The sequence below is a fragment of the Ipomoea triloba genome, chromosome 14 (assembly GCF_003576645.1).
Source record: "Ipomoea triloba cultivar NCNSP0323 chromosome 14, ASM357664v1".
NCBI lineage: Eukaryota > Viridiplantae > Streptophyta > Magnoliopsida > Solanales > Convolvulaceae > Ipomoea > Ipomoea triloba.
Window position 1 is genome coordinate 21,942,912 of NC_044929.1, and position 13,703 is coordinate 21,956,614.

Consider the following 13,703-nt stretch of genomic DNA (forward strand, 5'->3'; position numbering starts at 1 on the left):
TAAGAGAGAGTAATTTTAACAAATTATTAAATTTGATTTACTGGAAAATTTTTATGCCAAAATTTTTTTATGTAACTTTTAAAATTTATTTGTATGTATTTGTTAAAAATTATAATTGTTTTTAAATTTTATAGGCATTATACATTAACATTAAATTACTCAAGGTTGTGTGGGGGAAGAGTACTTTGAAATGTCATATGAAGTTGGTTAGTGAGATTGACCATATAGGTTTGTATAGTGTTGAAGGTGTTGTGGAAATCAATCCCATAGCAAAGATTTAAGTTGTGGACTTGTGGCGTGAAGATTCATTACTTTTTAAAACAATTTTGTTGGTGCTTAGCTGCAAAGCATAAAGAACGATGTTGTTCTGTAAAGTTACACAACTATTTTGAAACACGTACTCGTTAACTATATACAATTGAAACGCGTTAAACACTGCTCAGATATAAAGATATAAAGGATGAAAGAATGAGAAGGAAAGTTTATGCTTTTGAATGATTTAGAAATGGCAAGGAAGAATACTATTTATAGTAACACTAGGTGAATAAAAACAAGTGATTAAATCACCATGCCCACAACTTTTGTAGAAAGGATCCTGGTCATTTAAAATATCAAGGCTAATTAAAATTACAAAATAAAATAGTTACACGTTAAATATTATTAGCATTACCTCCAGAAAGGTGGTCTATTCTAAGTCTCCAATTGACATGGGATCGAGATATCCTTGTGTGTTCACATGCGATCAAGTTATCCTCGTGTGTTTGGTGGAGAGTGATTGTGATCTACAAAAATTGTTGAGTGGATGATGGGAGGATTAGGAGGTGCCTTGAGACTACTTAATGAGTATTTTAGAGGAGGGTAAACGTGTCATTAGAAAACCATTAAAAATCCACTTAAAATGTGTTTAGAGAACAAAATAAAGTTGTTGTCGACAGACATACAGACATGCATGATTATTAGAGTCTTTGCCTTTGTTTCTTTGTGGAACCATGTTGGAGAATAGTAATGGCACTTCTTGAGGTAGAAGGGTGCCCGTTTGATGACAAGTAATGTATACAAATTTGAATTATAAGCGGTTTGAGTTGAGCCCCATTGAATTCAATCATACACATAAAATTGAGAAAAAAAAAAGAAGGACTAGTACAACAAGGACATGACGAGGAGGAATCATATCCCAGACCTCAAATTTCTACTGCTATTTGTCATGATTCTTGGAAAATGAACCAAAAGAAAAAAAAATGATGAGGAGACGATATGATTCATCCAACGGTGGAAGCTAGAGTTACGTTGCTGCATACAGTCTGCGGCATGCAGAGCAGAGGGTTTATTATTGGTGAGGTGATGTGATGAAAAACTAATTTATAAGCTACTAGTTTTTTTTTTTTTTTTTTTTGACAACAGTTTATAAGCTACTAGTTGTTTGATGTTTGTGCGAATGGCGTCCTTATTGACAACATTATTATTGTGTTTGATGTTTTGGGTTGTGTCCCTAACCCGCTGTCTGCTTTGCCTTAAGCCTTCCCGGGGGCAACATCATTATATTCGCTCGCTTGCCTCTGATCTGTCACCTTCCCTAGCTCACTCCCATTGCTTTTTGCACACACTTTAAATAACATTATTATGTCATCTTACTTAATTCCTCAATACTAAATACTAATACGAAAATTAACCAACGCACCACTGAATAGTGACTAATGATTTTCCTCCTCAGTCGTTGCCAAAAATAAATAAATATGGAGCAGCGAGGAAGCGGCGCGTTTGATCTCCCATAGTACAAACCCCTGCTAGTGCTAACCACCAATCTCATAACACCAATGCTTGCCATTTCTCACTTTTTGTTGAGATTTTATTCGCTTAATGCAGGCAGGCAGGCAGGCAGGTAGGCGGGTATATAACCAGTGGGTAGTTACTAGTTAGGCTCCAGCTAGGAAAATTAAATGAGCATGCATAGAAGAAGGCAGCTGTTTTGTTTCGTATTCATGGCAGGCCGCTGGGGAATTGAGGTAACTCTACGTACTTACGTACGTAGTTTTTATAGCTAGCAGAGATGACCCAGTTTTTATGGCTAATTAGTTCGTTAATTTACACTCAAGCTTCACTTGTTTTACTTTCTTCCATTGTGTTTGTGTTGCAGCAACTTTTATAGTGATAGGTAACTCCAAAACCCCTTACTAATTGTAGCCACGTAACACAATACTAATTGTTGCAATAGTAACTAAAAAGTAGCACTAGTGTTGTAATATAGACTAGTAGACTAGTAGTCTTAACCCAAATACCAAGAAATGTTGAAGCAGTTACCCGACTTGGGCAGGGTGGGGCAAATTATACCATGAACTATAATCCACATTGTAATATAGACTAGTTGACTACTTATAAATGTTCATTTTTAAGTAAAACACTAAAAATAAACATTCAAAAAATAAATCGGTGTATGTTAGTTGTCTATCTTGCAAATTATGATGTCTTGTCTTATCTTGCAAATTATAATGCAGACATCGACTGCTCAACTTGATTACCAAATTGGGCCTTTTAACTATTAAAAGTGCACTACTTCTAGTCCTGGTAAAAGTAGAGTACAATTTCAATAACTGAAATTAATTTATTGATTTTGAACTCAATGACTATAAAAGCATAATAGTGGAAAACCCAAAACAAGTCAGATAAAATTAATAGAAAGCCCAAATAGAATCATCCCATACAGGTAGTGGGAGAAGAGAATTTCTGAGATAAAAGTTCAAAGTAAGAAAAGATGGCAGCTATGAATCAGGCAGATGGTGTTCTCTGACAGACGTAAAAGTACAAGGGAGCTTGAAGCTTTCAAGGAAAAGAATAAAACTCACTATGCTTCACAGAACTAAGATGTAATGAGAGAGATATCATTACATGTAGAGCCCTTCAGGGACTCCCTCTTTCTTCTTGAACATAACTTTGTCTTTTGCTTTCTTGAAATCTGCATGGGTCACCTACAAAATTGGCAAAATTTTTGAATTGTTACTCATGCCGTCTTAGATATAGATATCATTAGATATGCGGAAGCAACAGAAATATGTCGCACCTTCATTCGCCTCTCTCTTAAAGCGAGCAATCCAGCTTCAGTGCAAATAGCCTTGATATCAGCACCAGAAAACTCATCTTTGGTCATGACAAATTCTTCCAAGTTGACATCATCAGCTAATGTCATTCTTGCGGTGTGGATCTGTTTATATAGAGAAAATATTGCTCAATAACAAAAGTCATTTTAGATTAATCGGGTAAAATTGATTTCATGTTTAATATAATCATGAAAAATGCATATACCTGGAAAATGCGCCTCCTTGTCTTGATATCAGGAAGAGGGAATTCAATCTTCCTATCTATTCTACCCGGGCGAAGCAGTGCAGGATCAAGAGACTCAATTTTGTTGGTTGCCAAAATTACCTTAACGTCTCCTCTAGAATCAAAACCATCTAGCTGGTTAAGCAGCTCCAGCATGGTCCTCTGAATTTCACGCTCACCACCCGAGTGTGCATCATACCTATAGATGGAATGCATAAAAACTCGGAAATCCATGACATCTTATATCTCCAAGAGATAATGTCAAAAAACATACCTTTTAGTACCAACTGCATCAATTTCATCAATGAAGACAATGGAAGGCGAGAGTTCATCAGCAACTCTGAACAGTTCCCTCACCAACTTGGGACCATCACCCAAGTACTTCTGGATCAGTTCACTTCCCACAACTCGCAAGAAAGTTGCAGAAGTGGAGTTTGCTACTGCCTGAATAACACAAACAATATCCATATTAGGGTATTCTTTCATATAACCCAGCAGAGAATCTATTCTAAATACTTTTACAAATCACCAGACTGGATCTCTTTATCATCAATTAGTAAAATGAAATGCAAGCAGAAGCAGATCTAGTGCATAACATATAAAGCAGTGTATCCCAAATGTTGACAGTTATAATGTATAGGCAAATATAAACAGATCACATGCATTGCAAAAGCTTGAATTGTAAGAGCAATGAGGAGTATATCATAAGCTTAATCTAGATTCTTGAGTAATGGTCATAGCCACTGTATGATGCAAGTTCCGTTTTCCATACTCCAGAATATGTATATGCTATATAAACAGATCTGCATCCACATAGAAGTGACCCCACCGTGTTAAACTAAACTAACACCAACAGTAAGTTGTTTTAACATAACCAGATCCATACAGATTTTGTCATACACTATCATTGACATTAAAAAAAAAAAATCGCATAACTTAAAACCATTTAAAACTGCAACGAATATGAAATTTCAAGCAAACCTTTGCAAGCAAAGTTTTTCCAGTGCCAGGCTCTCCATACAGAATTACTCCTTTTGGAGGTCTAATACCAATGTCTTCATATAATTCAGGGTGTGTCAATGGAAGCTCAACTGCCTCTTTAATTTCCTGTATCTGTGCATCTAATCCACCAATATCAGCATAAGATTCCAAAGGAGCCTTTTCAACCTTCATTACAGATACCATGGGATCAACATCATCTTGAAGAAGCCCAACTACAGACAAAACCTGGAAAGAATCAAGAAGTATTGTCAGAACACAATAAATGATGAAAACACACAGTTCATTGACTAATGCCTCCTTTGATACCCAGAAGTATGTTTATGCACCCTCCCCCTCAGTCCTTGCAAATAGAAAGAACCTCATATATGATACGGAGTAATAGGAAACAATAGTGATGAAAACAGATATCTGAATTTGAGCATACAAAATTGTGAAGCTTGAGCAAAATTATCAACCACCAAAGATTCAAAGACATGGTCTCTACTGTTATGGTCATTTAGCTAATTAACACACTATCAAAAGTAATGATACTCGTTTACAGATACAACATTAAATCCTTAGCTTCCATCCATTAACCCTGCGCTCTTGGAAGCTAGCAGGAAACTTGGGTGAATTTGCATAACCTTTGCAAGCATTTTTTTTAAAGCTATAGTATATTATATTTGCACAAGCATATAGCAAAATAATCATAAGCAATGATGAATAATTGAATTGTTTACCCTAGATATCAATAATTGCTAACCCTAGCTCATTATTATCTGAGATCCTAATTTGCACCATGAAACCAAGGAGAGATTCATTCAGCATTGTTACTTCAATATGCACATTCAGAAGAAGATAAATAAACAATCTATCGGAGATAATTAGTTCAATTACCTTATTGTGCATCAAAATTGCACATCCAGGCTCGAGCTGATCCTTATCGACGAACGATAAGATAGAGACGTAGTACTCGGGCCCCACGGAAGAAGAAACAATGGCATGATTCTCGTCAATCAGCTCCTCCAGATTACCTACGCTCATCGGCGTTCCACGGAGATCATCGACCTTCGATCGATCCTCTTCGGTCTTCTCCTCCTGCGGCTTCAATCGCTCCTGATTGGCCACGAACTCCTCCTCCATCAACAGATAGTCCTTGATGCGCTCCAGCTTCAGGAGCCGGAGCTTGCACTTGGTGAGCGGAGTGACAGTCGGAAGCCGAGCCGCCGCCTCGGGGCCTTTCTGCTTCCTTTGTTTGCGTCCGACGCGCGCAGGTGGCGCCGCCGGCTCGAATTTCTTCTCCTTCTTGTCATCGTTTTTCCGATCTCCGGGAAGCTGCCTGTTTAGACCTCCGGGAGTTCCCTGACCCATGATTCTTCTTCTACAGAGGTGAGGAAAGGTAACAGCAGGGGTTTTAGACGGGAATCAACTAGTTTCGTTCCTCTCAAGAAATCTAATAGATGAGGCAAGATTAAATGATAAAATAAAATTGTAAAAAAAAAATTTGATAAAATAAACAAATATTTTTTTGCCTATTTATATTTAATTTTTTAGAGCTAATACCAATTTAATCATCGACTATAATAATTTTTTTCGATTTAGTTCTAAACAACTCTTTGCGTTTAATTTGATCATCGATTTTGATAATTTTACTCGATTGATACTCAATTTAATCATCATCGACTATAATAATTATGAAGATATTGTTATGGGCTTGTTGTTGGGTTGGACAGGTCTAAGGAGGTGGGGATCACGTAGAAGGTGGTGGGTTGACTTGAATGAGTGTCGCCAACAGGTGGTGAAAGGCAAGAAAGGGGTTGTTGCCCCCACTGGAGGGGGTGTGTCTCGCGCTCTCGTTTCTAGAGCAGCACAGGGCGGTGGTGCGGGGTGTTATACGAGCTGTCGCGGGGCAACCAGATGAGCAAGTCAGTTGGGGCGTTGGCCCCGGGGTAGGCAAGGCGTGCCTCGCGCCCCACCGTGTCCCTTCTTCTTGAGGTGGTAGGTGTTGTGCGGTGTGGAATCACGTCGTTGCCATGGGACACGTGTAGGATGGCGAGGGAAGGGGATCATGAGCCATACACATGGACAGTGCAGTAACAAGGATTCTGCTATAAATAAGATGTCTTGCTTCTCATCAGGACATCACTATTTGAACACTACAAACACTTTAGTCGGAGTGGCTTGAGGCCTTAACTTTTAATTTATATAATAATATTTACTATTTGGGCCGCCCTTTTGTGTCGATTCTTAGTAAAGGACTTCTGCCTATGCCATCAAAAAGTGTTCGGATCAAGCTTCACAGGGAAGGTGCAATTTTATTTTCTTATACCCTGTAACTTTTTCTATAGGCACGATGCCTGGACTTGACTCTTCAAGCCTCCGTCCACTAATCTCCCTACCCATCTGGTGTTAAACTTCGTCCTTCACCGGCCTCCTCCGCCCAAGTACGAATAGATGAATAGTTCCATAATATCATCCCCAAGATAGCCAAGGACAAACCTGCGAAAGTGTATCCTGCATATGCCACAATGTCCATCAAAAGTGCTTCTCAACAACCAAGTGAGTAAAGTGTCATCTTTAGCAATGAAACTTGTAAAAACCAGCCAACCAAGCCCTTCATGAATAGCCAGTTTAGGGCTTCAGAATAATATACTACCCATCAGAATAATATACTAAACAAACCCAAACTCCACCCCACCTGGCCACCCAAAACAGAGCCAAGACTGTAACACACATCCATTAACAACATTATTCAGAAACAAATTCAGAGCTTGAACCAACAATTTTCTCCCCATAGGCACCTAATCCACAAATCTCAAATAAGTAGAAAACAATTGTCCATTTAACTCATACTACATATTATTATTACACAATACATATCGAAATGACCAGAACTTCTATACTATCTGAATATATGTAGCCATCACAACATATATATGTAGCAATAAGAATTAACGAAGGGTTTTCTTATAACCAGCAACATATATAGTTGACTACTCCTTAGAATCCAAGACCATAATAGTGCTTAAATTCATCGGACTCATGTACTTATTGGTTCCGGTCAAAATGGCTTGCACTACTAGTCGGTTGGCCCGTTCCGACGGATGAAATGGGTCCCAAAACGCATACTCGTCCCTGTTTGCGCACAAATTAGATGCTGCTGTGCACAGTCCAATCCCGTTGTAAGGCCCTTGTCCACAACATGCTACCTTCGACGTGACAAATCCTATAATTTTTAACATCAAAAGATAATATGTCAGATAATAAAGTTTATACAATGTCAATAAACACTGGTGTTTTTTGTATCGGGTATGCTTTTAGAATTGTATCATAGTACCATCAGTACTTGGTACAATTCAAAAATAGGTATAATTGTACCGGTGCAAAAGACACTGGTATGAATGAATGGGATGGAGATAGGTATTGAGTTTGTTCGAACCATAGGCTTGGGGATTGTTGATGAAATCGTTTTGCATTTGCATGGCATTGACACCGACAAAAATGTCGGAGCCGAGTTGTTGGTTGAGATCGGCGATCATTTGAATAAGGAGCGGGTTAAATATAGCGGCGGCTTGCTGAGGCTCCACTGCGCACTGCCCGTTTAGGCTCCTTTGGGCCAATTCTGCAGGAACACACCCTAGCGGTCCGGTTCCTGTCACCAACACTCTTCTGGCCCCCATTTCGTATAATCTCTGAACAAAGATAACATTGTAAATTTAAAATTAGTACTGTCAAAGTGCACCATAACCCAAGTCTTAGGGTCACAAAAAATATGGCATTAAAAAAAGGGGTGTAACAGGTTTGGCCCGCTAAGACCCGCAACTCACAAGCTAGACCTTATATGGCAGAGTCACTACATGTCATCTTAGCACAAGGTGCTTGACAAGATGTTCATGCTTTGATCACTGCAAAAGTGAAGAATATTTAATGGAGATAAAGTCAAGTGCAAGATATCTTTTGAAAAAGTAATATTAAATTTGTCTCCCTTGCCTTTGCTTTTATTAAGGGAATTCAATTCGAAACTGATGGGGTTGATTTCTTGAACAAAGTTGTTCAAATTTTTTCTAAAAAAAAAAGGTGTTAGTTCACGGGACGATCTGCGGAGCCCACCGCTTAACGAGTCGGCCCGTAAAAAAACCCTCAAAACATTATACCTGTAGTGGGGTGGGCTTAATGGAGCAGGCCGACCTGCTTTAATAGTCCTATTTAAAATTTTGAATTATATATTACCATTTTTCTTGAAATATTATCACTTTTGCTCACTTTAATTAAGTGAACAGAGATCACGTACCTGCTGGACCTCGGCAAATTTATGTTCTTGCCGGCAATGACTGTTCCTTTTCTTTGAAAATAGCTTTGAACAAGGACATTATATTTGTTGCTTCAGGATATGGTTGGTGAGGGAAATAAATGCAATCAAGTTTTATCATTACTGTGCTGTTGACTTACTTCTTTTTGTATTTTGGTTGGACCATAGATTTGTATATTAGGATTTATACATTGAGACTATTCTTATTAGTGTTGGATAAGACATTAAAGAATTATAAGAAACTCGTCTCATTTTATTCACACCCCCACAGGCCCTTGGTACTTATTTCTTTTTGTTATTATTTGTATCATAACTTGTGTTTTTTAACTATTCCGAGCAATTTTAAGTTGATCATTTTCATTAATATTTTGTTAAATTACAAAGCACTTGAGGGATACTGAAAATGTTTATCTCATATAATTGAAGAAAAAAAATTAACTTGGTTGGCCTGAGTGGTTATACACTCACATTCTTATGAGAGAGAGTTTTAGGTCAATTCCCTCTCATAAGTGCCCTTAACTTGAATATGGTACGAGTTTAAATGTGCAAAAAGAAGAAAAATCAAATTCGTATATTTATCTCTATTACTTAAGTTTTTTTTCAAATTAACTAGTAAAATTATTAGAATATATGATATTACCATCAAGATCTTGCGGTATTCCGAGATGAGATACCGGGAGAAATTGGGGATGGAGAACTGAATCCGCCTGGCGCTGACGGGCACCAAGAAGTAGTTGTTAACGAAATCGTTACCACCAAGGGTGATGAGGAAGAGCGCCTGGTTCACAAGCATCGCCGCCGGCGCGCTTCCGATCAAACTTCCGACTCGCTGTTGGTACTGCTCGAAAAACTGAAGCTGTTGCGCGATTCTTATTATGTTTGCCTACGCATAATGAACCAATGGAAGTTATAACATGTAGGATGATGCATGCCAAGTGTTTGCTTAATTGCTTGAAAGACTTACGAATTGAATGCCGGTATCGTTGAGAATTCCGATTCCGGCAGAAGCGAAGTTGGCGCCAACTAGTAGCCTCTGGCCCCTCAGCTCTGGGTCCAAGTAGGCCAGTGTAGACTCTGAACCAATTGCTTGGCCTGCATGCCATTATCACCAAAAAAGATGTCAACCTAAAGAATACATAAAAGATTTCTTTCACTAGTTGAGCTCTTGACAATTATGGTATAGGATTTGGGACAACTTAACCAAACTAGTAGGTGGCAGATTGCGCATAAAGACACAAGATTTGTAAAGGAATGATGTATATTAGTTCAATTTATTTAGTTTTATGTGTGTGATTAGACTTTTTTTGACTTTGTTAGAATTAGTCACCATATTATTAGCTTAAAAACTATTGTATGAAAGACTATTTAAGTTCTCTTCTTTCCTCATAATAAAGTATTCGCTCATTTAAAAAAAAAAAAACAAACGCATTCACTCACTATCTATATATATGTATGATATCAGAGTCTTACCCTAACGAGCAAGGTTTTTTTTTTTTTTTTTTTTTTTTTTTTTTTTTTTTTTTTTTTTTTTTTCATGAGCTTCGCACTTCAAATCATATCGGAGTGGTCACCTAGCTGGCAGCCATTCCAATTGCTGATCAGTATGTGTTATACCAATCTGACTTTCTTTTTTCCAACAAAGTAAAAAAGCTCTTAAAACACATAAATGGAGTTACTCTAAGGCTATTTTCAATTCACTTTTATTTTTTTTCTTCTCTGTTTTTTATTTTTATTTTTATTTTGCTTGTCTCCTTTTTTTGGATTATTTTTTATTTTGATTGTCTCTTTTTTTGGATTAACGAGGTAAACCCCACTCGACTGTGTGAGTAGTAAACCCTCGCCCCTCGACCCTAGCCGGTAAAATTTTGCTTGCCTCCTTGAGACGAGAGTATGACTAAATAAATTTACAAAATTGTGCTATAAATAGGAGTTACTCTACACATGTGGCATCCGGTGTCCCGGTTAACACTCCTACATTCTACATTGATGATGGGAGTGGGTTTGAGCCTGGAAACAATTGTAGATTGAGAAAGTAGTTATGAACCGNTTTTTTTTTTTTTTTTTTTTTTTTTTTTTTTTTTTTTTTTTTTTTTTTTTTTTTTTTTTTTTTTTTTTTTTTTTTAATCTCTGCCATCCCTCCCACTAAATTGCCATAACTACATAGAAACAAGCCATTCAACTTAATGCCCCAACTAATTTTCTCATTAAATTGACGTCTTCCAACTTTCAAATTTGTAGTGAGTGAATTTCACCATCTTGTGAAGGTGGCTCGTTACTATAGGTTACAGGTAGAAAATAAAATAACACTATATGTTAGTGTTAATGGTGCCAAAAGTGAAAACACTCAATTTAATATAATGGTTATTAGTGAAGATGAGTAGATGAGAGTAGAAATGAAATCTGACTGATAAGATCAGGGATGTTGTAGCCGTTGGAGAAGCGGCCGGTGGGGCGGTGAGTGGGATAGTCGATGCCGTAAGGCGGCGAGTCAGCCCGGGCGGAGGTGAACAAGTAGTTGTTGTTGCCGTTGTCAACCAGCGAGTCGCCGAACACGAAGAACGCACGGGCCGCCGCCGCCCCATCCCAGAACGCGGCAGCCACCATAACCGCCACTAAAACGGTCGTCATCGGAGCAATAATTGAACTACAACCCATGGATATGATAGTGAGATTATTATGATGGACCTTTTTAATTTACTTTGTGCATATATGCACTTTCCTTTTTGTTGGAATGTGATATGATATGATTTTATAGGAATGCAAGTTAATTATTGGTTGGTTTACGGTGGTTAGAGGTAATAAATGGGCATGCAGGCTATGCCTATCCGATCACTGCGGCATTGAACGACAAACGACGCAGAACTGTGGCCTACTTGCGCTGAACACAACGTTACGGGGCTTTAAGGGTTCGGAGTGGGCGAAAGTCCGCCTCGCCTCGACAGTGTTGCAGTAGAACGTACGATTAAAGAAATCTATATATGTTCATGTACGTATATATGCAACTATGCATCCCGTTGGCCTACAGCTATCAGCTACCTAGTTTGAAAATTATGCATGCAATTCTCTTTTGCTTTTCTATGGAATCCTTATTTGGAAGTGTGTTCTGAGTGAAGTCTGTACTGTCATGCATTCCCATGACCTTAGTCCCAACCAAGTTAGCAAAACTGTAGGTTGATTTAGTAACTACAAGGTTTCAAGTTGGAGATCTTTTTAGTTTGAGTCAATCGGCTATAATCAACATAGGCCAAATTAGTTTACGTTAGCTTATTGTAATACTTTCTGGGCTAGGCGAATTCTTCTCCTTTTTTTTGAAAATAATAATAATAATAATAATAATAATCAGCTTGTCAATAATAATAATCAAAAGGCCAATAAACATTGAAAAGATCAGAGAGCCAAATTATATTTAAAAATCTTGTTAAACGATAAAGGAATAGGGTTGTCCACTTATTAATTAGGGATCATTTGGTTCACGGAATCTTAGATTATCTTAGGTAATAGGATTACCTCCGGAGAGGTAATGGGAGATTAAGGGAATGTAAGATTACCTTATGTGTTTGGTTAAAGTTGTAGGAATGTAATATTAACTTGTTTGGTTGGAGGTTATATTTTAGGTGACACTATATCAATTACATAAATGCCTTTGTAGAAAATGAAAGGTGTAAAAATACTTTACTTTTAAAAACGTTTTGGTTAATTTGTAAGCCTCTTTCTTTTTCAATGGCTCATAATTTAACAAAATAATAATAATAATAATAATAATAATAATTATTATTATTATTATATAATGGTTAGTTAACAAGGGTAAAGTTGGAATATTTCAAGGTAATCTTCGATTACTTAAGAAAATGGAGGTAATCACATTACCTTGAAATATTACCGCCACATCATCACTGAAGTAATATAACATTACTAGGTAATCTCATAGCTTGAACCAAACACGGTAATATAACATTACCAGACTCACATTGCCTAGGTAATCTGAGATTACCTGAACCAAACGCCCCTTAGGGAATTATTTTCTACAAATAGGATTACCAACTTGTTAATTAGAGAATATTTTATACGTCTGATTGTTGGGAGTAGTTATCTTTACCTCCTCTTTTTATTTGTAATGCTGTTTTGATAGATAGTGAATGAATGCTTTTCGTTGTTTGGCTCCAAAAAAGAAAATCTGCTATGGGGAGAACTGGTGGTGGCATAGGGAAGGGGTTGGCGTGCGACCCATTGCTGTTGGTATTGAAATCATATTGTACCAATTCATGCATTTATGGTCATCACATTATTTCATTTGTCCTTTGGAAATTAAATGGACTATCTGCCTACTCACATCTTGGGCGTGTTTGGATGCATGCATGTTCGTTTTTAATTGGTGGAACAATTTGTTTGGTTAGTTCCACTCTTGACTAGTTATAAACTTATAATTAATTATAACTTACCATAGTAGGCAAACTTTTTATTGTTGAAGTGTTTGTTATATGCTTAATTCTCTCTCTTTCTAAAAGGTTGAATCCTCAACCTCAATGCCTCCGGTGCCCTGACTCGACAAATTAAAGTATTTGGGAGGATGTAAACCATGGTAACTAGTCGAACGCAAAGACTGGACCTTTATACTGTGCAAAAAATCTCCCATCACTTTGAAAGGTTGATCCCACTTTACCGCTAGTGAGAGTCGATCCTTGGGTTATATAGGGAAAAAAAAAGTTGGTTAGATAATCTATTTGGTAATCACAATTAATATCTAAGTTAAATATTCGTATTTGGTGGTTGCCTACTTGACTTCATACCAGCCTTTTGTGGAAACAAATTGATCTACTTGCTCCATCTAGAACCTTTCCCTCTAGATCCACGAAAATGAAGGTCTCTTCATCTCTTTCGACTATATTTGGTAAATCTAGTTGAAAAGTAGCTGAGCTAAAAATTAAAGTTATAAGCTATAAGCTGATGAAAATTGAAGAGATGTTAAGTTAGTTGATTATGTAGTAGAAGAATCAAAGGTACAAACGGGCCGCTTAAACATCCATTGCTTCGATTCTCTACATAAGAGTGTTGATTTAGCCAGCTTATGGGCCCGAGTATTCTTATCTCTAGAAACATA

General features: G+C 37.4%; 2 protein-coding genes across 2 annotated transcripts; both read right to left on the bottom strand.

Moving 5' to 3' along the window:
• Positions 1 to 2,585: 2,585 nt before the first annotated feature.
• On the bottom strand, positions 2,586 to 5,741 carry LOC116004903 (26S proteasome regulatory subunit 4 homolog A). Its single transcript, XM_031245101.1, has 6 exons — positions 5,194 to 5,741; positions 4,297 to 4,542; positions 3,590 to 3,759; positions 3,298 to 3,514; positions 3,056 to 3,196; positions 2,586 to 2,963 (listed from the first exon to the last, which is right to left on the bottom strand). The coding sequence occupies exons 1-6, from the start codon at positions 5,665 to 5,667 to the stop codon at positions 2,880 to 2,882; spliced, it is 1,332 nt and encodes a 443-aa protein (XP_031100961.1). The 5' UTR covers positions 5,668 to 5,741; the 3' UTR covers positions 2,586 to 2,879.
• A 1,294-nt stretch (positions 5,742 to 7,035) lies between these two features.
• Positions 7,036 to 11,289, bottom strand: LOC116004181 (GDSL esterase/lipase LTL1-like). Its single transcript, XM_031244128.1, has 5 exons — positions 11,011 to 11,289; positions 9,570 to 9,697; positions 9,246 to 9,488; positions 7,736 to 7,988; positions 7,036 to 7,522 (listed from the first exon to the last, which is right to left on the bottom strand). The coding sequence occupies exons 1-5, from the start codon at positions 11,258 to 11,260 to the stop codon at positions 7,290 to 7,292; spliced, it is 1,107 nt and encodes a 368-aa protein (XP_031099988.1). The 5' UTR covers positions 11,261 to 11,289; the 3' UTR covers positions 7,036 to 7,289.
• Between the last annotated feature and the right edge of the window lie 2,414 nt (positions 11,290 to 13,703).

Excerpts from the sequence above, each read along its gene's own strand:
- LOC116004181 (XM_031244128.1), bottom strand. The coding sequence starts at position 11,260 with ATGGGTTGTAGTTCAATTATTGCTCCGATGACGACCGTTTTAGTGGCG. Across the intron at positions 9,489-9,569 it reads ACGATACCGGCATTCAATTC|GCAAACATAATAAGAATCGC; the intron begins GTAAGTCTTTCA and ends CATTATGCGTAG. Across the intron at positions 7,989-9,245 it reads AATACCGCAAGATCTTGATG|AGATTATACGAAATGGGGGC; the intron begins GTAATATCATAT and ends ATCTTTGTTCAG.
- LOC116004903 (XM_031245101.1), bottom strand. The coding sequence starts at position 5,667 with ATGGGTCAGGGAACTCCCGGAGGTCTAAACAGGCAGCTTCCCGGAGAT. Across the intron at positions 3,515-3,589 it reads GATGCAGTTGGTACTAAAAG|GTATGATGCACACTCGGGTG; the intron begins GTATGTTTTTTG and ends TTCCATCTATAG. Across the intron at positions 2,964-3,055 it reads TAAGAGAGAGGCGAATGAAG|GTGACCCATGCAGATTTCAA; the intron begins GTGCGACATATT and ends CCAATTTTGTAG.